The following is a 23,237-nucleotide window of genomic DNA, read 5'->3' as shown; positions in this document are numbered from 1 at the left end:
ATAAAAGCATTGCAGCAGGGAGCAGAAAAAGCATTAAAATATGTAAAAGATTTCATGCATAGACACATGAGAAAAGAAATGTTTTCAACCTGGATTTAAAAATGTCTACATTTGGTGACAATTTAATCTCCACTGGCAGTTTGTTCCACTTGTTTGCAGCATAACAGCTAAATGCTGCTTCTCCATGTTTAGTCTGAACTCTGGACTGGACCAGCTGACCTGAGTCCTTGGATCTAAGAGCTCTGCTGGGTTTATATTCTCTGAACATATCACAGATGTATTTTGGCCCTAAACCATTCTGGGATTTGTAAACCATCTGTAGGCTTTTAAAATCTATTCTGGGACTGACTGAAAGCCAGTGTAAAGAACATAAAACTGGTGTGATGTGTTCAGATCTCTTAGTCAGTGTTCTGGATGAGCTGCAGATGTTTAATGCTCTTTTTGGGATGTCCAGTTAAATGACCATTGCAGTAATTGAGTCTACTGGAGATGAATGCATGGATGAGTTTCTCCTGGTCTTTTTGGGAGAGAAAACCTTTAATTCTGTTAATGTTTCTGAGTTGGTAAAAAGCTGCCTTGGTGACAGCTTTGATGTGGCTGCTGAAAGTCAGATCTGAGTTTATCAACACTCCAAGGTTACGAACTTGGTCAGTGATTGTAAGGGCCCGAGTCTCAAGATATTTACCAGTGCTGACCCTCTTCTCTTTGCTACCAAACAGAATTATCTCAGTTTTGTCTTCATTTAATTGTAGAAAATTCTCTCTCATCCAGGAGTTTATTTCCTCCAGACACTGACACAGTACATCTGCTGGGCTGCAGTCGTCTGGTGACAGAGACACATACAGTTGTGTATTGTCTGCATAACTGTGATAATTGATGTTAAAGTTCTGCAATATCTGACCTAAAGGTAGCATATATACAAGTTAAATAGAAGAGGTCCAAGGATTGACCCCTTGGGGACTCCACAAGTCATGGCCACTCGCTCAGATTCATAACTGCCAATTGTAACAAAATAACTCCGGCCTTCTAAATAGGACCTGAACTAGTTAAAGACTGCTCCAGAAAGTCCAACCCACTTTTCCAGGCTGTGCAACAGGATTCTGTGATCTACAGTACCAAATGCAGCGCTGAGATCCAACAGAACCAGGACTGAAACAAAACCAGAATCAGTATTCAACCTGATGCTGTTTAACACTTTGACCAGAGCTGTTTCAGTGCTGTGATGACGTCGGAAGCCTGATTGAAAGTTATCGAGACTTCCACTTTCATTCAGAAAGTCATTGAGCTGGTTAAATACAACTTTCTCAATAATCTTGGATATAAAAGATCAGCATGAAAATAATTTTTCCATAACCGATTCTTTTCTTCTTTTTTTCCTACCTTTCTTTTCACTTGGTTTGTTCTTTCCTTTGGCATCACAGTTGCATGGCTAAATCTCTGAATCTCCAAAGTTTCCATCTCTGCAAATTTAGGACAGCGCAGGCTTATCTGCTGGATGTGCTTACATGTGGTCGTTGGTGGGGAGTGTTCTGTGCTGGATAACGAAAAGATGCAGCAGGAAGAGGATTTGTAAGCTGTGCATTCAAACAGGCCATCCAAGTCTAAATATGTATGGTAGGAAAAATGAGAAATTCTCAGTTTTGTTTGCAATTTAATTCCACGAGCTGATCGGTCAGCACACTCCTGGTGTGTCCTCAAGTCACTCAAGACAATAACCATTACACTTACATAGCTGTGCTATATTTTGAACCTGAACATGTTGTTTTCTCACTGGTAAATTTCAACTTCTCTCTCCTCGAGATTTGTAATTCTTGTGGCCGCTTCACTGCCAGACCAGAATGCACTTTCTATAAATACACAACAAAGTGGAGTTAAACATGTATTCATTTCTAATCTAAAGGCTTGTAACATGTGCTGCACATGAAAACTGTACGTTTCGCTTTGCTATCATCAGCTTGTGCGGCAGAAAGTCACACCAGCCCCCACAGGTGCAGCAGCAAAATAGAATGCTGCATTCCAGATGAGAAGGACTTCAGCCGTTGCCCCGAACGGAGGCAGTGTACAGAGTTAATCTCAAGGTGAAATAGCCCCACAGTATTTCAATACATCTCGGACACTTTGTGTCCTACAGTTCTTCCTGTAAGGCATGCTTAGGGGTCTGCCTGATATGGCTCGTCAGACCAGTTCACGGACAGTCGAGTTTAAAGACGGCAAAAGAAAGCACACTTTTTTTTTTTTACAAAAGCAATTAGCCTTTTTTAATTTTACATTGCATTGAAAATTTACATAATAGATTCGTACATTTTACAAATAATTTCATCATAAAAATATATTTCTGTACAAAACACTTTTTTATTCTATATTTCGTCATCTTTTTTTTTTTGTTGGTTTTTCTTTTTTTCAAATGGTGAATATTTCCAGTGTCCCCAGGGCAGGAACGGCTATAAGTCTTTCAAATCACATGGGTCTTATTGCAGTCAGTCGGTAGGAAAAGCTTGTGGCAAAACAGACTGAAGCTCAGAGGGGAAAAAAAAATAATAATAAATTACCTTTTGACGATTGGGGGTGGGGGTATTAGAGCAAATGTGTCTATGTGGGTGTTCCTGTGTGATTGTGACAGATTTTAGTGGATGGCAGGGAGGGTCCCATGTTTTTTTTTTTGGTAGGCACTGTGTCAGATTCTTACCAAAAACAACAACAATAAGATCAGCGACAATGTATCCAAACTGTAATATTAAGAAATAATGTCACCATAGCAATGCAGCAACAGGACGGTCACAGCATGGGTAAACACGGAGTCCCAGCTACTGCTGCTTTTAAATCAGTAATGACTTTAAAAGGAGTTTTGTGTCAGCTGGTGGCAGTCGATGCCCACGGTCACAGCAGTGGGGGTGTTATAAACACAGTGGATGTTTTCATGAACCCTGACACCCGGACTCATTAAAAAGCACAGTTTTTCATCATGTGAGGGAACCGAGCTCACAAACCACCCCTCACTCTTCAAACCAGACTCTTCAAAACCAAGGGAGTACTTTAGAGACGGGCACCAAAAGCTGCAGAACTGTGACAAATGCTGACTATTGGCACAAGTTTTCCTGGCATGCGGGGACCAGTTTATATGGTTAATAGTTTATGCTACATTTTCACAACCTATCCTCAAAATAATTCACCACTATTTAAGTGTAATGCATGGTTTCACACTAAAATCAAACATCTTGTAATGTCACAGCAGCGGTTTTGTTGATGGGATGTTGAACCATCAAAAAGGCTGATATCATGCAGCAGCTTCCACTAGCTGACAGGGGGCAAAATATAGTAAAGGTTGCCAGGCGCATGAAACGTTTTTATCAGAAGGTGACAGATAAGATGTGAAATACAGGTGCCAGCCATAGAACATTGAGCTGAGATTATATGGCTATATTTGTCACGGGATAAAAATGAGTAAAAGTTCAGCGTTTACTCAGTCAACTTTAAGTTGTTTTTATTTTAGCAGTATCTAGAAATGGGTCAGTTCAAGTTAACACTACACGAAATAGATGGTATTAAAACCCATTTTTAGCTTTCGATGTGCAAAGTTCACATACAAAGTGAGGTGTTGGGACAATAAAGTGTGTTCTTGCCCATGTTTAGTGATGCTTCAGAAGCACCAATGGTAGTATAAACTCTTTAAAACCACAACTTTAAAGCTTTGAATCGCATGTTCCAGTGTATACTTCATGTTAATTGGAATTGAGTATGTTGGCCATTGCGGGCAATATTTAATTCAAATGAAACAATATTAAAATTGGGAATGTAGGAGGAAAAAAACTTGAATATTCACTGTGATTAAAGCAGTACATTTCTAAGAAAAAAGGGACAAATCTACAAGAAATAATGACTTAATGTGTTCTTATTTTTTCTCTGTGGATGATATAATGAAACTTTATTTTGCATTCAGGTAGTAGCAGTACGGATAAAATCACGGTTAAAGCTCAGATCACTATCATAATACAGTAAGCATCTTCATTTTGAGACACATTGCTGGAAATTAGGCCTGTTCAGAAGAAAAATACAGATATGGATGAGGTGGCGATGGAGCAATGTTTCATACTGGTGCGCCTCTTCATTAATGTATGTGGACTTCTCTGTTTACTAGTGCAGTCAGTACTTTTTTCTCTTTTTAAAAAATAAACGTCCATAACTCCTGACTTTTACACATTTAGTAAATTTTTTTATATATCTTTCTTCTTGTAAATTTACCACTTAAATCTCAGAGATGCTCCAAGTTTTTCCTCCAGAATTGTATTAAAGATTACATTAATTTATTATAGAATAAGTAATTGAAGAAAATGGAAATTATTTTCTCAAATTACTACTTCTCATTTACCCCCACCCCCCACCCCCCCACGTAATGGCCCTAATTTGCTGTTAGATTTGAAAAGAAGGGCAAATTAGATCTTACAAAATGGGGGGAATTCATTAAAACGAAATGATTTGGACAGGTTCTTTGTGAATTTACGAAACCAAAAGAATCTTTAAAACGGGGAGAAGAATAAAAAAAACAGGACTTAACCACGACTTGAGATTTAGAACCTGGAGTTGATGCCTAAAACCTTGTCTTTGCGACTCTCTTAATCTGATTTATTTCTTATCTAATCAATTCGTAGATTAGATAAAAGTCCCATTTGTTATCTGCTGAAAACAGACGTTGCCTCCCAAATCCATCAACTGCTCCGTTGTACGTGACTCCTCAATGTGCGACACAGAAATGCAAACACGTGCAACATAAATTTTCTAAAGCCATCATATACAAACTGCAAGTTGTTCACCAGCAATAATCCCCATTTCCATAATTAATATTACCTCTTCTCCAATTGTAAATTATGGAAATATGGACTCTTGACTGCAATAGTTTTCATTGACGTCTCTAAAGTGTCAATAAAACAAAACATAAGCACAGAGTTTTGATAAGCAAATGTCTTATTATAGTACCAGTTAGATTAGAAAACACCACTGTTACTCGAGCTGATCATTAAAAAGATCCTTGTGTCACAATGGTGACGATAATGGACGACACCACGTTGCATCCATCTTCAGTGAAGGAGCTGTTAGCGGCAGCCAAAGTATTCCACTAAATTAGGGTTTAGGAAATCTGCCGTGTGGGATAAATATGTTGAGACAGTTGCTGGCAAACCTTGCATTTCAAACAATTATGACAACAATACCACTGACACTCATGGCTGCCTCAGTGGATAAGACGGTGATGGTGAGAGAAACTCCACGCTACACAAGAAATTGAAATCAAGCAATTTCATGTTACAATGGAACCAAAATACTGTTCGTGACTTCTGTGAACATCACACAGTTGTAATGATATTTACTCTGGTATTTCTTTTCTCTTTTTACTAAAAACTCTGCTATAATCTGTCTTTTTCCCTTCAGCCCCTCCCTTGTGGTAAATATATAGCACAAAAATATAGGTGGTGAATGCTCCCGAATATATATGCAATAGATTTACAGATCAGAAGATTCTGCAGCAGTAACAAAGAAAGAAGATAAGCACTCTCAGAGTGCAGAATCACAGTGGAACATTGTCCACAGTCGTAGGGCAACAACCCTGTTTGTCTGTTTTCTCACCTGTCTATCACTTTATATCCACCTGTGTCACTCTTTGTCTGTCTGTAAGCCTGCTAGTCTGTATGTATACCTGCTTGTCTTGGAATGGAGACACCGGACTGTCTTTTTTTGACCCGTCTGTCTCACTGTGAGTGTTTGTCTTAATCCTAGCCGTCTCTGACTCAGCAGCTTTTGAATGTGTGTGCCTGTCATATTTTGTGTGTGTTCACTCTCTCGGCTCTGTCTTTAACCTTTCTTTCCCTGCATTAGTCCACCTCTCGGTGCGTACACAGGTAGTGTCCCTGTAGAATGTGCTTTAGTGCCAGAGCTTTCTCTGTTTCTCAAAGTCTTTTTCTTTGTTAGTCCATCAGAGTCCTCTGTTTCATTAAGTCTCTTTCTGATCAAATTCCTTTCAATTTCACATGATCAGGAACATATTTCCTCGAGTCCATATTCTGTCTAATTTGACTGATTAAATAGAGGGAGGGCTGACCTCTCTCAGCAGATGATTCCAGGTTAGACAGGCTGTGTAAGGACTGTATGATCTCGTCTTTTCTCTTAATGACTCCCTTACTCTGCTTCCAGTTCAGTTAGGGGCTGTCTCCATCTAGTTATCCTCCTCTCTTTTCCATTGGATGGGAAGGGGCAGTTTATCCATTAGATGAGTCAGTCTCTCATCTGTTCTCTTAGTGCTATCTCCCCTTTAGACTCCTAGTGGTTTTGCTTTTCTCTAATCCCAGCTCAGTTAGGATTACAGCTCCATCTCCAGGGATGGCCTTGTCCTTCGCTTAGGAGTTAGTCTCTTTTCAAAGAAACTTTTGCTACTGTCTACTAGCATTAGCCTTCTTAGATTCCCCTAAAGCAGAAAAAGACAAGAGACTAGTAATTCCTGTTTCTGGTTGTCACAATCCCATGGAGACAGGAGATTTTCCTGTCTTGTTGTTAGGATGCTGTATTCCGTGGTCATTTTAGAAATAGGCTTTTGTCCACAACTAGTGAGTCGGTTTACTGATGGATCTGCTGGTGACAGTGTTTTTCCTAACTGTCAGTGTTGCACCAAAATTGGTAACCGGTCTTTGCTTCACAGTGTCTTCAAAATCTTCCTCATGTCACACTTCTCCATCTGCGGCTATGGTTAACTGTTGGTGCAACAACATTAACCCCTTTTTTTTTCTGCTCAGTTTATGATGTACAATCCTGGCTGGAGCACTCGCGATTTGTGCCTTCCTTCTCCAGGTGAGAACAGCTGCAGCACTCAGTTTGTATTTTGTCTCTCCGCAGTTTCGTCTGATGGACAACATTCTGCTCCGGGTTGTGGTGATTTGATGAGATCTGACTAGCAGGTCATGGCTTACTTGTTAGTAATGGTGAAAACTGACAGAAAATTAGCTTCAATAGAGTTCAAAGCATAATGGCTGTGTCTGCTTTAAAATCAGATCATACAGTATCCATGACTTGGCTGTGTTTTGGGATTAGAGTTGGATGGATTTCTGTTGCGTTGCTTCCTTTGCTTTCTCGCGACGTCACACCTTGGCGTGAGTTCAGTCTGGTTGTTTGCATCTTTTATTGGCAGCAGACCCTCATTTTAATTTCTGGATACAAAGTGCTGTTAGTGAAGGGGACCGAGGCTAGCTTTTGGTTTCAGCTGGGGAGATTTTCCCCTGCTGGGCGAGATTGGGTTTCTGAACGGGGAGCAAAGGTCCTTTGTAATCGGGCCATGTTGTTGGCGATGGTAAAGTTTGAGTCGAAGCGCACAGTTTCCCCTTCCACAGCCTCGTACCAGTTGTGGTCCCGATAGGTATGAGTCAATAAAATCAAGTGAGGAGAATCAATCCTCACACCATGGTGCACACAGTATTTAGATTTGGATCAAATCTAACGGCTTTCCCCTCCACAGCCTTGGCATTGGTGTTGTACATGGGGTTCTCGAAGGCAGCTTGGCCGTTGTTGTTTTCATGGACCGAACAGCCTGTGTACTGTGTTTTCGGTGTGGTTCTGTGAAAAGAAATGGCAGCATTAGAGAAACATAAACACACTATAAATGATCATTTTCTCTAATTGTCTATTAATATTGGAATAATTAAGTAGCTTCCGGACAATGGTGAAAGCAGTCTTGGGAGCAGAGGCATAGTAAACAGGCTTTAAGAGGGATTAAAGTGTGTTGTGCTTTTTAGTAAGCCTAGCGAGATTCCAAACAGCTCATCCAAAACTAATTCCTTCAGTCTTGTTTTTCTTTCTTTTCTTTTTTTTTTTTTTCCAGATACCAACAACAGAACAGACGCTATCTGCATCTGTTAAGAATGCAAACCCCAGTCAGTTATGCTTGTACCTCACCTCTGAAAAATCCAATTTACCACCATCTAAACAAGGATTGTTTTGCAGCAGTTTGCAACAAACAGTGACTTAACTGCTTCTTAGCACCTGAAAACCAAACCACTCAAGCAGGTGTTGTTTTCACAAATTAGACATCTTCTTAAGATCCGAATGATGCCTTTTTAAGAATTTTTTTTGAATGACGGTAATGGAAAACAGAGGAGGAGTAACGACTCACTGACAAGAACGCAGTTGTATTGCTGATGCACATTAAAGCGATGCGTGCACGTACCTTTGTTTGTAGAGATAGAAGCCGAAGCCAGTAAAGATCAGAGCAAAGAAAGGCACCAGAATGGCGATAGCCACAGAACTACTATTGGTACCAAGCTGGGGGGGTGGCGAGTTTTGACTCTCTGACATATTCAGACCTGTGACAGAGAAGGAAATATACTCTCACTGCCCAGTGTGTCCGGGGTATATGATACAATGACTGTGTGAAACTGCAAGTTTGTTATCCTGAGTGAAAAAAAAAAAAGCACATTTTGTTCATTGTTAAGAAGAAAGGCTGTAATGCTGCCCTTATTGCTGTTAATAGTTTTAACTGATATTTGTAGCAGGGATGCTGGTAAACAACAAATGATTGGCATGCCCCATCTGAGTCATTTTAAATAAAGCCCTATGTGCTGGAGTATAATCATTTCTCTCTGTTCAGCTTTTGTAGACGACCTCCCATTTGCAGTTGGATATGATATTCTTCACAAGATACAAGTAGACGGGGTTCAACCCCTTCAAGTCTGATAAGCAGCTTTTGTATCGTCTGCAAGTCTAAATCAGTCAATGAAGGCACTCGAAGCGCCATGATCAGTTAATGAGGCTCATGCAAACAGATCGTCAGACTTTTCTAACTGTCACTGCTTTTGTGGTCGACTTGTAAGAAAGACAGTTATTGTTTGGTGCTAAAACAATAAAAAAAAAAAAAAACATAAAAGCAAGAATTACCCAGTCTTTGCAGTCCAAACTGTCCGTAGTCTTTTCCCTGAATGAAACCTTGGAATACATAACTAGAACCGTCAGGCTCTGCTGACACCTGGAGAGGGCAGAGAAAGGACAGAAAGACTAGTTGGGAAAAGGTTTTAGGCAGACAATGTTTTATTTACACCAAGTGTACAAATTCATTAACTTTTACAGAATTTTGTAGGAGTGCAAAGAGGCGTTTGAGTGATTGTACATCAACAAAACTACCTGATCAAATTTTATGCAACTCAGTTGAGAGGCTGAACATAGACAAAGACCCCTTGAAATTTTGTTATGGATCTGGATAGCCTTCTTTAAAATAGAAAGATATTGCACTGGTCTTCTGGAAGAATGTGTTCTACAATTGTGCCTTTAATGATACAATGTTTCAACTCAAAGTTTAGAATTTAGTACAGTATATTTAAGCAACAACTGCAGTACTTATTTAGATTATTTAGATCAAAAGTCTTGATTAAAATGTCACATTTAGGTTCTCTTTTTAAAATGATGGCACTTAAAAAAGTTAAAAAGTTACTTTATAAAAGGTTTTTGTATAGCAGGCGTGTTTTTTATTCATCAGAGTATGGAGTAAAACACATTTCTTAGGCAACAATTTATCCCCAAATCATGAATTTGATTAAGCCGATTGTGTTTCTCTCCACTGAGACTTACAAATCCATCCATGGTCCAGGAGTCGTCGATAATCTTGGCTGGTGAGATGGCTGAATCTTTAATCTGGCTTCCCTGGTTCACATAGTTCACCTGGTGCATCAGCAACAACAGCCTGGCTTCTGAAGCCTTATAGACTCCTAAATAGGATAGAACAGACTCACGATTTATTATATAATAGATAATATAATCAAATCATTCACATAATTGGATTCCTCAGCATGTGTTTCCTCTTCCCCTGGAGCACCAACAAACTACATATATTATGCCCAATTAGAAAATGATAGAAGAGATGTTTTATAAGGACATAAAAGGAGAACATCAACCTGAATGCAACTGTAAATGAATGAAAATTGATCATAAAAAATATGGATAAAAGTGCGACTTTGACTGCAGATTTAGACAAAAACGTGCAATTGCTGTAATTCCATTTAATATCAGAAATCATCTCCATGCTTTGTTTTTTCATTAAGACCGCTTTAGAGATGTTGAGATGAACATTTTTCATCTGGGGCAGAGCCGGCTGTTTTCTCATACCTCCAGTCTTTATGTAAGTCAGACTGCATGAGTCCTGGCCTATCCCAACTCCAGCTTTTCACTTTATGCACAGGCATATGATTGGTATCAGAATTATACATTAGCAACATTCAAAGCGACTACTGCTTTAGGAGCACTACTTGGGTGAGGAAAACTTGACATTTTAAGAAGAAAAAACATGCAAGCTTTAAGCAACTGGGCTCTGGTCTTTCTGCGGCTGTGTAAGTACAGCTTTAGCTGTTATTGATCTAAAGCTGCTCCTTTAAGCCAGAAGCAGACATTAAAAGTGGGATAACAGCACGGTTTCTGATATGGTTGTTGTGCCCTCTGCTACTTCAGCAACCAATTCTAGCTTCAACAGGATTTGTGCTTTAATAGGGTCTCAACCCCCCTCTGACAGTGTTGAGGGACCCTGGGAGGTATGTGTCTGAGTAACTATGAGAGTGTGTGTGTTTGGGGTTATAATAACAACATCAAAAAGTAAAGCGTGACAGCTCTGAGAGTTTAAGAGACACCAATAATCCGCCATTAGAAAACGGCACAAAGTGTTAATAGCAGGAGCTCAATGCTACAGTCCAAGTGTGTATTTACTGCGTTACCAATGGATCAATACAGCACCCTGTAGTACCGTACCATAAACATGACATATTATATCAGCACGCTATAAACATGCTACACATGCTGTAGAATGTATGCTATTTTTTACAGGTGCTAATGCAGTACTTTATGTAGAACCATAAAGAAACATGCCTGACAGGAGCAGTTCCATGTTGCCGTTGCTAAGGGTAACGTTAACTCTCCCAGTTGTGGAGTTGAAGCTGGTGATGCTCAGAGTCATAGGCTGCTTCCTCCCACGGTAATTATAAGAACCCTTCCATATGTAGTTTGGAGCAAAGACATCATCTGGAACTAGAGAAAATAATAAGAGTAGGAATTAAATTCAGAAACATTAGATCCTGTTTGTCTCCTGCCTTTTTTCATGTAAGAAAGAAAAAAATATTTCACTGGTGGCCTCATTCCCAAAAGCATAAATTGTCCTCAATCCTGCCTTCATGTAACTTTACCCTTTAAGTTCTGGTTATCTCTTTGTTATCATGAGGTAATCCAGCCTGAATGAAATCCTGATGTTCTCACTGTAGATCCTGGCGAGTTTGTTTACTCTTGTTGTGCAGCTTGATGTCATCTGTGTATTGGAGGTGTCTGATGTTCAGTCCATTACTTAATCAGTATCCAATCTTTGTGATGATTTGGTCGCAAGGTTGAGCTTTATGCAGAAAAATCAATGAGGACACTGCATAACCTTGATAAATGCCACAGTTTATGATGAAATGACTCCCAGATGCTCTCTTGTGTTATATTTCAGAAGCCAACTTTAAGTCACTGATGAAAAAAGCCAGGTTAACCTTGTATGGTGCCAAATATGCAGCGCAGTTTGTACTTGCATTACAGAGCATTGTGCTGTTGGCTCATTGTTGCCTTTCTGTACTCAGTTTAGCAGCAATATTGCCTGACGGGAGCTTCTATTACACCGTAGGCCTGTAACTCAAAGGTGTTTAACCCTTGTGTCGATCCTTCGTGATCAATATTGTCCTTACCAGTGTTTACCAGTGTGTGTGTGAGTTAACAGCTCACTCCTTTGTGCTTCCAGGTGATCATAGAGACCTGTTAGTTTCTTCGGCCAGTGAAAGTGCATCATATCAGGTCATGGGGCTGTCCAGCTCAGCATGCCTTGGTAATGATGGCTGATTCTTGTTCTGAGAGGTTGCGGTTGTCTACTTTAAGGTCTGTCAGCCACTTGGCAGGAGTGTGACCTCTTTCTCCCATATGTCTTTCCAGTATGTCTTTCCAGTCTCAGCAATGGATGGGTCTGTCCTTGTGCTGTTGTTCCCCTGCAGCTGGGAGTGCATTCTGGATGTGTCTTGGCAGAACAGGCCATTTATTTTCTTGGCCTCAGCTCTTGCCTGCTTGACTGAAGAGAAACTCCATGGAGGCTGGGAGTCTTTATTGGAAGGTCTTTATATAGAATCAAACCATGCTTCCAAGTTTCAAAAGGTTTTGTCATGCACAGAATTCCAATTGAAATCACATCACGTACTTAAACTGACCAAGTACATGAACTTGACAGTTGCTTGCTTGTTTCTTACCAGTAAGAAGCAAAGATTTCCTGAGTAGCTCTAGGCAGAATCTTTATTAGAGTTAAGGATTACTTCCTGCTGTGTTAGGCAAAGAAATTCGTGCTTGCTGCTGATACTTGAACTTCAAGTGTAGCGAGAGGCAAAAGATTTCTGAACTACAGCAGAGCACAGCTGAAAAATAGAGATGTGAACAAAACTGTAGCAGAGAAAACAGTAGAACATCACAGCAGGTAATTTTCCTTTCTGTGTGTAGTTAGAGAAAATAAATTATTTAGGGACTACGATGGAGAGCTCCAAAGTACCTTCGAATAGACAAGAAGACAATAGGAACAACACTATGGAGTGGAGCTAAGCAGTGTGAAAAGGAGCAGAGCAGAATTTATTAAACCAGACAAAGAAGGTGATGAATAGAGAAGGACTGTCCTAACCTAGAAAAGAAACGAAGGAAATAGAACTGACCGTTAAGTTTCGGGCTGGGAGTTCCTGTTACTGGTTTCACAGGTTTCTTCTTCTCTCCAGCTGCATATACGAGAAACAGAGAAGCAAAGGGAGAATGTCCTGTTAAAACTCCTGAGCAGAGTGTCTCGATTTGCATCTTAACTTTTTTTTTTTTGTAGCTGATATCCAAAGAGATAGGTTTAACCCAAGGCAGACTTTATATTACCAAATTTCCACATTGGAATGCAGTGCCATTCTACTACTCTTCCTCAGACATGCACGTAATGAGTGAGAAGTGTGGGTCATGCAAAATAAACCTCTTCAATGTTTTTTTTGTAGGCAGAGTACTGCAAAGGGAGTTCATGACCAATAATTGTTGTGCATATTGGATCCATTAAAAAGAAACGTTTTTGACACTTTGGGTCCTGACCGTTCAGAGCATCTTCTATCGTCTCTACAAGGGGCAGCTATTGTTTCCAACAAGTAAAAACAACCAAAGGGAGAAGGCACATCTGCTAGAATCTCAAATAGGATCAGAGTGCTCCAATTTTAAGGACTTCTTCAGGGCAACAGGGTGGCGGCCTTGGTGGTAACAGGCTGTTTTTTCTTTGCACAGAGCAATCTTCATAGATTCATTTGTTAGCATTTCTTTCTGCGTAACACTGCACACTTAACACAAAGTAAATCATGCACATTTCATGTAAATCCAGAGCAATCTACACCTTTATATTTGCTGTATTACCTATGGAAGTTTCTGTCACATCAAAAGCCACTGCCCTGCTCCTAAATGGGTTTTGAGTAGTAAGGGGTTTTGTCTACACCTGCCTCAGAACACACTTTCAACCCCAGCTTTTTAGGCCAAAATTTAGACATTTTAAAAATCCATAATTTGAGCATCACCAGTAGAGATCCAAATAACTGACATCTGGGCCAAAGCTTCCTTTGTTGTGTATTGGTCATTGTTTGGGTGCATACATGTCAGGAAGTTGTATCGTTATCTGCACTGTAATTGTACAGTAGTTAAATGTATTTGGGAAATGTTTTCTGCCTCTTTTTCTCTCAATAATGAGTGTTTAAATGTGACTGATCAATGCTAACTTGTACTTTAGATAAAAATCAACACTCTACATAGAGGCCTCATCCATCACTAATTCTCACTTTCACAAAAGTCAAGTAGGAGATATGAAATGGTTTTAAAATATATAGGTTTGATTTTTAGTTTTAGAAAGTTTGAGTTTTTAGGAATTTTCAAATGTAATATTGTAAACACTCTTTGGTAACTAAACTGGCTCCAGTGGCCGACATTTAAACACTTCTGTCCTCTGTGCACAGCCTGTTAACTGAGTGTTAGGAAAATATCATGGGTGTTTGGTGTTGCCTTTTCACATTCAGACTCTCCACCAGTCCACAGGCTGTCCACCCCACCAGTAAATCTCACCCTTCTCCAGATGGCCGGTTTGTCCGAGTGTGTGAACTAACATAGTGTCCTCGAGCAAGACACTCCTGTTTACTCGAATGAAACTGCAGCAGATAAGAGCGTCAATACTGGTGGTGGCACTAAAAAGCAGAGAAACGAATCACAAACCTCGACATATAGGCATCTTTCCGGTCCAAGTACCATCACTCTTGCAGACTCTGTGTTCAGAGCCCCCTGCCAGGAAGTAGCCTGGTTGACAGCTGTACACCAAGGTGTAGCCAAACCCGGGCAGATCCATCCCCACCACGTCCACATGGAGTGGGCTCTCTGGCTGCTTACAGGCATGGGCTGGAGGGTGGAGAGGTATTCACTTTGAGTAAGACTCTGACAGACAGTTGGAATGGATGGGTGAGGAGATGAAGTTAAAAGATTAACGTTTCTTACGTATGCACTCGGGTTGTAGCCCACTCCATGTCAGATCGGGCTGGCAGGTTCGAGAGGAGGATCCCTGAATCAAATGACCTGGCTGACACTGAAATGACACCACGCTGCCAACCTGTGCAAAGAGAAACACACAAAGAGTTTGTTTTCTAAAAACCCTCAGAAGAACTTCATGGCAGAGGAGTGTGATGATGGATGTCGCTAATTTAGTTTATGGAGGGCAGCGATTGTGTAAGATGGATTAGTGTTGTACTGGTAAATACCACACAAGCAAAACGCTTACTTCTAATTACTTTAAAGCATTTGTTGAGAGGGCCTTGACCCAGACAGATATATTTGTCAGTAAGACATGTAGATTAATACTGTGCAATTACTATCAAATAGCAAATTGCTGTTTACTCAGACTTTCTTTTCCTTCATTTTCATGTAGGATGAAAATGTTGCAATTACTTTATTCACAGTCCTTGTTCGAGCGCAAGTCCCTTCAAAAGTTTGAGCACTAACACAAGTCTTTAGCAGGGTCAAATCAAAGGCTTTTTACAATATTGTTGTCATTTAGCTGACAATGCTTCTTTGTGCTTTCAAGGACACTGCTTTCTTGTCAGAACAAAACACTGACAACGGATTTCAAATACAGAAAAATGGGAAGTAAGGTTTGTTCTAACTGCAGTTAAGGTTTAATATCCTGACAGTTCCCTGCAAACAAGCCCAACTGATCCATCCAAAAAAAAACACAAAACAAAACAAACATAACATCAGTTGTAAAATGTTTGCAGCAGGGCTAAATTAATTTCACAATCACTTATTCTGCCAGAATAACCTCCCACATGCTCAATCATTTGTTTAGACAGTAAAAATTCTGTCTAAAATTTGCGAGATTCCAAGTTGTCAATACAGTGCAAATGTTTTAGGCACAACAAGTAAAATGAGAATGCTTTCAAGGTTTTAATTTGTCCCGTCCTGTAACATCACACACAGGGCACTAAGCATAAACTGCTAAGACAGGTTAATATTTGGAGCGACCACTCACTATATTGCATATACTTGCACTTACTCATATATATAGTGCTTATCTGCACTTACTATATACTTGTTTTTCAAAGCACTTGATAGGTAAATAGATAGATTTCAAGAATGTTTGAAAACTTGTCCTAGTCTTCTGTGCATTTACTCCACTTCAGTTGCTTTCGTTTCTTATATTATTCATATTATCCAGTTCCATCCTACCCACTTCCTATCTGGTAATACGTGGGGCTGGCAAGGTGTCTCCTGAAGGTATCGCTTCATGGATAAGAAAATTACCACAATTAATTGCAGTGTACTTCATTGAAAAAAAACTTAATTTGTCTGAGGATTTCAGTAATTCTTCTGCCTGCCTCTCCTCTCCATGTCTTTAATTTGCTCTCCAAGACAGGTCCTGTCAGTAAATCACAACAGAGGCTTTTGTGCTGTTCGTTATGTCGACTTTTTGGCTGTAGATAGTAGATGCAGATTAGTCAAGAATCCTTTTTTTCACCTTGAAACCGTAGGTTCGATTTAAGGAGCCATAGCGTGGCGTTCCTGGGTTATCACAGCTGGTTTTGGTTGGTTCTGAAAAAAAGAGCACAAGTAATTACACACAGCATCTAGGAGAAAGACAAATTAGTAGCAGCTTTATACATCCTCTCTAAAGTCTGCATCCCTCTCCACTGTTGTTATGGTAACAGTTGGCTTTAGAAATGCAAGTATATATGTGTCTATATGCGTGAGTATATATATGTATATATATATATATATACATATAAAATCATAAAAAGCCATAAGAACAGCAGGGGGCAGTAGTACTTTATCAGAAAACGAAGCAGGGCTTGTTCTACGAGTTTGTGTGTGTGTGTGCATGTGTCAGGGTCATCAGCATGTAGAGCACATCCTGACGCAGAGCTCTATTCAATACAGCTTCCGAAATGACAGATTCACTCTCCACCTTCGTTTCTCTGTCCTCCTGCCCCTCTATCTGCTCTCTTTCTTTCTCCCGGCTGTCTCCTTCTCCCCTTCTCTTCTGTAACTCTTCTTTTCCTCTCTTTCTATCTTTCCATGTCACCATCTCTCTGTCTGCCCACCCCCCCCACCCTTGTCTATCTTATTTAAAGAGCAGGCTGCTTTAACTCAAAACTCATTCTGCTTCAGTCACTTAGTAATACACACCGCACGCTAACATACAGCTGCAATCGCACACTAATAAATCACCCCAGCACTCTCGCTCACACACACACACACACACTCACACATACAGTACACGCCAGACAGTCAGCACTACATTCTGAGCTCATTTCAATCATAGAGGAAAACCGAAGCAGCTGTCAGAATTACTTGATGTTTGTGTGTATGCTTGTGTATCTGTAACCGTCACAGCCTTAAAAAAATAATTATGAAACAGAAGAGAATGGTTTCCCCCTCATAGGCAGCATGTTTACACTGTACCTACTTCTCTCAGCAGTTAGAAAGTCTTTACATCAATGAAGCAACACTTCAGTCTGCCTTCTATTTTTAGATCCCCTAGTTCACAAGGAACATTCGACTTTATGGCAGCGGTGTAAGTGCTGGATGTATGCCTTATCAAGTGCTGTGAGTGGAAGACAAAGTCAGGTGTCTGTTCCCATTACAAAAGCGCTAATTTATTAAAATTCCTCTCCATACAGTAATTGGCGTTCAAGGACCTGCTCTGAATCAGACATGTGAAGTGGTGCTTTTAACGTCACGTGTGGTTATGAACTGACCCAGCTGGACCATTTGTAATGTGTGCTGAATATCCAGTCTCATTTTCTTCTCAATCTCAGGAAAGCAGCAGGCTTTGTTGAAGTTTAAAGTGGTCGCCTGCTTCTGGAAGCCTTGAACTAGATGCTGAAAGTTAGTATATTCTAGTATTGTATCAGATGTTGGCAAACACTTTTGGTGTAATTCCTAAAGAGCTTTTCATAGATCTCAGAATTCTTAGCTTGAGCCGTTGCTTGCTGAACTAAAAGCACTGCCAACCCTCCGCCCAGAGGTAAAGAATTCAGCTAATATAGTTTACATATTACATTATACAGTAATATATATTCTGAATGTTCAGTCTACATTGACGATAATAATTCAAGTGTTATATGAAAACAATTGCGTATATATGAGATGAACTCCAATATTCACTGTAGGCTTTGCATTTATGCTGTAGGTGACAGTCCGCCGCCCTTCTAGCTGATGATCCAATTTCCTAAAAGGTCTGACTGCTAAGAAAACAAAATGCTTCAAGGCATGTATAACCAAATTCAACACATAAGGCACACTGAGCAGTTACTTTTACTAAATTTCATCCATGAGAGCAAATGCTATGTGAGCCATTATGAGCATACAGAGCCCTACACCACTTTTCTGCAATTTGTTTGTGACAATCATTCTTGAGATGGCACGCAACCGTGTTATTCCATCTGCTCGCTCACAAATGACCTTTGTGAACGGTCCACTGGAGTGTATTTATTGGGTCAGCGTACAACTGGCCAATTATTTGAAGCTAAAAATAAAGATACCGATGGCTGCAGTCTTCACAAGGCCTTTAAAAGATAGAATAATGGAAGCATCTCAAATCCACGTTTACATCAAAGTTATTGATTCTCGGTGAAGAAAGGCTTTTTTTTTTTTTTTACCAGAAAGAGTTGTAATCTGAAATGATACTTTCACTCACATCAGAGGAATTCTTCGAGGCTGGTCTTTAGGGCTTTCTCAGGTGAGCTTCCAGTCACTATTCATTTTTACTCAAATAAGTCAAAATTCAACTTTTATATAGCAGAAATTGCACTGTGAGCAAACTGAAATGTGGCTGTCAGTTCCATGATAATGAGTCTTTAAAGACGACGATGATCAAGCAGATGATAATTAACTAATAGCACAAACTAAATAATGTGTTTCACACGTTACAAATCCACAGGATACAAAACACATAAATAATGCAGTGCCATCCAAGACCATTGTAGTTGGTTTTAAAAAGAATCCCTTATACTAGCAGTGATCATAGATGTGGTAAAACCCTTCTGCAGTGATACCAGAGCGCTGTGTAGATAGGTCTGAGTTGGTGATAGAATCATAATATTAATCAAAAGAAAAACATATGTACAGTAAAGGGACAACATTAATAAACAGTCTGTAATACTAGGCTTTGATATGTTATTTAAAAGAAGATATTTATTTTATAGTAATGAGCTCCTGAGAAAATCTCTCAGAAGTTTGAAGGCTCCGGTGGACCAACCAACACCGCCTTTTAATTTCAACCCAGACTTTGAAGTGGGGAGGACACCCCTGCCTGGGGATGCTCGGCATTATTCCAGCTAATGTGGGATAAATGATTGATGAGGATTAAGTCAGGAACTGTTGGGAAGCTATTATTTAAATCTCAGTTCACTTTCCAGGAGAAGCTATTAACCTTGGCACTGTATTTTTAAAAAATGTTTAGACTCCTTGACATAATAATCTATAGATTTATTCAGTAATGCATTGACAGAAATATTTTATTTAGGTTGGACAGATGAGAGGTTCAACACTCTTTACTACGGACCAAAGTTTATCAGCAACTTCGATTTCTGTTCAGATTTATGATCGTGGTGACGTTTTCTGTCATTAGAGCCGTTTTTCCACGTGCACACCAGAGAATGTCTGTATAATTAGTTGTGGAACTGGTCCAGCGTTTCCTGTTCACACATGTACAACACAGCAGGAGACTCTCCACATGTGTATACTCTCTCGCTTGCAAGAATGCTTCTGAATAGCAAGGCTCCCTCCTGACCCATAATCCATCCATCCATTTTCTATACCCCCTTAATCCGTTGGTCGGGTCGCAGGATGGCTGGAGCCAATCCCAGCTGTCATTGGGTGAGAGGCATTGTACACCCTGGACAGGTCGCCAGTCCATCGCAGGGCCACACAGACAAGCGAGACAAACAACCACACACGCTCACATGCACTCCAAGGGACAATTTCAGAGACAATGATTAATCTAATATGCATGTTTTTGGACAGTGGGAGGAAGCCGGAGTCTGACCCATATTGATCACTATTTTTGTGTCATGGATGTATGAAAAGTGACATACAGACCAAGTGAAAAGAGTATGCAGAAACAACCATTAAAAGCACAAACTCGCTATGGCTTCCCAAGACAATGACCATCTGCATTACAATATAGGCTCCTTGTAAGATTTTCCAGACTCAGTACAAGGGATTTCACTGGGTAATATCTGACACTGGTGTACATTATGCATGCATAAACTTTGGAAAAAGTAACTGAAGAACCAACCTCGTTCAGTCTCTTCCATTGTTGTGGGGGCATTTTAGTCCACTCTTCTTTACAACATTGCTTGAACTCATTAAAGTTTGTAGGCATATGTTGATTAAAAAGCTCTCTTGAGACCCCAGCATTGCATTTCAATCAGGTTGAGTACTGAACTTTGTCTGGGTCACCCCTTGGTTCTTTTCTTTTAAAAACATTCTGTTGTAGACTTGCGGCTGTGTTTGGGATCATTGTTCTGCTGGATGACCCAATTTCAGCCAAGAAAGCCGTTGGACAGATGGCCTCATATCTGGCTCTAGAATACTTTGGTATACAGAGGAGTTCATGGTCGACTCAATGACTGCAAAGTGTCCAGGTCCTGCGGCTGCAGAACAAGCCTAAATAATTACCCCTCCAGCATCGTGCTAGACAGGTGGTATGAGGTGTTTTTGCTGATACGCTGTATTTGGCTTTCCCCGAGTGCTGTGCTATGCATTATGACCAAAGACCTCTTCTTTGATCTTATCTGTTGTTCCAGAAGGTGTGTGGTTTGTTCAGATGCAACTTTGCAAACCTTGGTCATGCTGCAATGTTCTTTTTAGAGAAAAATAGGCTTTCTCCAGGCAACTCTTCCACAACAAGTCATACTTGCTCAATTGTACTGCCATGAACTTTAACATTTAACATGCTAACTGAGGCCTAAAGGCTCTTGTGTTTTTTGCAGTTCCTCTGCAAGTGTCGCACGCTATGACCCTCGGGGTGAACTTGAACTAGAATGGGAAGATTGGCAACTGTCCTAAACGTTTTTCACTTGGGCCTAATCTCTCTCAATTATGCTCTCCAGATTGTTTGAAAATGGTCTTAAAAGCCTTCTCAGATTGATGGGCAGCAACAATGGCTTCTTTAAGATCATTGCTTACATCTTTCCTCCTTGTCATTGTGATAACACACACACCTGAATGCTCCAGACCAGAAAACTGACAAAAACTTATAGGGGTGATCATACTTGCTAATGATCAATTAATCAAGTGCCTTTGAATAGCAGCATCTAGCTGCTACTTACCCTCTTACTTCGTATGGAAGCAGTAGGGGTGGACTTAGTTTTATACACACTGCTTCAGCATTTTGGCTTGGTTTCTTTTAAATAATCCCACAGTGTGATGCATTGTGGCTGCTTTAGTCTAAACAGGGTTTTTGTCAAACATATTTCTCAAAGCAAGATATACATAGTAAAGCAAATGTATGATCACAACTATAAACCTTTCAACATAGATTGTTGTCATGTGAAGTTTAAGTTTCATGTAAAGCCATTGTGTTTGAATGATTTGATGACCTTTCCAGAAAATAAAAATGAACTATCAAGATGAGATTATCACAACCTAGAGCCAATTGTTTGACTAAAAGAATGAAACGGAGCGGCTGCCTGGATAATTTTGAGCATTTCTGTGATTGTTTGGCTTTGAGGTGAAAGAATGACTAAACTTACCAATACAGCGTGGTTGCGTTCCACTCCAGGTACCATCGCTTTCGCAAAGTCGGGTTATTGTTCCAACCAATATTGAAGGTGGAGAACAGCTGAAGGACACTTCTGATTGATAGATGAAACTCCGTCCCTCTCTGAAACCACCAACTGGGGTACCTGGGTCACCACAAAATTTGGCTGCAAATATACAGACAAACACAAAGTTAGATATTAGTTGTGGTGGGTTTTTTTTAATGAAAGGATGAATAGGGAGTTTGCCCTCCATTGTGATGGGTGGTTGCGATAGAGTACATTCTTGAGCCAGGTCACATGTATGCGTGCTGAACGAGTGTGTGCTGATGCTTACGTAAGCACTGTGGGAGCATGCCGCTCCAGGTGCCATTGGCCACGCAGGTTAGAACAGCTGGGAATGAGAGCTCATATCCAGGTGAGCAGCTGTAGCTCACACTGCTGCCCCATTCAAAGTCACTGCCCTGAAGTACCCCGTTGCTGATGGCAAGGGGAGCCGTGCAGGTCACCGCTGAAGGGGAAGGAGGGGGAGAAGTTGATAAAGAGAACAAGGGTAAAGGCAAGGATGTATCCTGCTTTAAAGCAGCTGCATGGTAGGTGCGCTTGATTTAACATTAACACCTAACTGGTTTCCCTGTAAATTCACTGAAGAGTAAATCAAAGACTGTTTGACTAGACTGACGTCAATTACTGATTCGAAGATTAATTTAGAATTTTACTGCAGCAGCGATGATGATGATGTTGCATTTGACTGATTTGATTTGCTGGTATAGCTTGTTTTTTCTTTCTTCACGGGTCAGCGATTGTAAAATGAACACAATCGGCTCTGTCAATCCTGATAAAGCTAGCATTTTACATGGGTCAAATGATATGTAAAGTTTATTTGTGAATAAGTGGGCTCTAGATACAACCATGCTATTTTGTTGTTTTTGGTAATATTTGTGATTTTGTCACACAATTTACCTGTACATATAGGCATGTTTCCACTCCATGTCCCATTTTGGGTGCACATCCTCACAGGGGATCCATCCTCCTCCATTCTGTATCCAGGTTGGCACTGGAAGGAAACATTCTGACTAATCGTGAAGTCCTCTCCATATCGAAGGCCATTAGCTGGAATACCGGGATCCCCACAGTTTATCACTGTGGAGAGGAACAAGTGGGGTTGAAGTAACTGGGACAAAGAAGTTTGCCATACACGTAATTTTAAATGGCTCATTACCCATCTATGCTTTTTTCCACAGGTGCTTCGAATGAAAAATAAGAAAGAGGAGGAAGAGGAAGTCACGGGGGAAAGCAAAGATGATAGGTAAAGAAATGGAAGAAAGATTGATGATGACTGAAGATAAGTAAGGTGGAAATGGAAAACAAGAGAGGAAGTGAGATAAATGAAGGAAATTCAGGTAATTTGTTATCTCTTCTGGGGCTTTTCCTCACCTGTGGTTACGACCTCAGAACAGGTGCAAAAAGGGATTTGACAGGATCAACTTTCAAAGTCTAATTCTTTTTAACCTTATGTGTGCAAGGTGGAAGAATGAATGTTTTTAGATTAAAAAAAATGTTTTATCAGAATATTTTTTCTTGTTATTACATTCAACAAATTTACAAATCCCAGTATTCTGGGTGAAAGTCCTGTATTTTTACTAATTTGTCTGCTTCGCCTTCTCTGACTCCTAAGAGTAGCTTGATGGCAAACTTGTCCCAGTACCAGATAAATCTGTACCTCAGCTGCTATGGTCAAAATGAGTAATGACACACATAAAAAACATGAAACAGTCCTTATATTTGAATTTTGCACCTATCGAAAAAATAAAGCAAATGAACTTAAATTGTGTTTCGCAAAACTCTTTTTTTGTTGTTGTTAACATGTTCCAAGTTTACAAGTTTCAGGCTCAGAAAGATTACTTTTCATTT

The 23,237-nt window shown here is 40.1% G+C and overlaps 1 protein-coding gene across 1 annotated transcript in view; it reads right to left on the bottom strand.

The window, feature by feature from the left end:
* Nucleotides 1-2,258: 2,258 nt before the first annotated feature.
* The window catches only part of csmd3b (CUB and Sushi multiple domains 3b), a 335,017-nt gene continuing 314,038 nt past the window's right edge, over nt 2,259-23,237 (bottom strand). The window contains exons 61-72 of the mRNA XM_072370697.1: nt 22,287-22,466; nt 21,661-21,834; nt 21,318-21,491; nt 16,076-16,149; nt 14,563-14,674; nt 14,287-14,466; nt 12,723-12,782; nt 10,879-11,037; nt 9,595-9,731; nt 8,908-8,995; nt 8,201-8,336; nt 2,259-7,590 (exon numbers count right to left, since the gene is read on the bottom strand). Coding sequence (XP_072226798.1) covers nt 7,431-7,590; nt 8,201-8,336; nt 8,908-8,995; nt 9,595-9,731; nt 10,879-11,037; nt 12,723-12,782; nt 14,287-14,466; nt 14,563-14,674; nt 16,076-16,149; nt 21,318-21,491; nt 21,661-21,834; nt 22,287-22,466 — 1,634 coding nt within the window. The 3' untranslated portion in view covers nt 2,259-7,430. The remainder of the gene's footprint in view (nt 7,591-8,200; nt 8,337-8,907; nt 8,996-9,594; nt 9,732-10,878; nt 11,038-12,722; nt 12,783-14,286; nt 14,467-14,562; nt 14,675-16,075; nt 16,150-21,317; nt 21,492-21,660; nt 21,835-22,286; nt 22,467-23,237) is intronic.

Source organism: Leuresthes tenuis, unplaced genomic scaffold (genome assembly GCF_036924035.1).
Source record: "Leuresthes tenuis unplaced genomic scaffold, fLeuTen1.0.hap1 SCAF_18, whole genome shotgun sequence".
In the NCBI taxonomy this organism is placed as follows: domain Eukaryota; kingdom Metazoa; phylum Chordata; class Actinopteri; order Atheriniformes; family Atherinopsidae; genus Leuresthes; species Leuresthes tenuis.
Note: the sequence above shows the minus strand (reverse complement) of the source record. Positions and strands in the feature narration are given on the sequence as shown.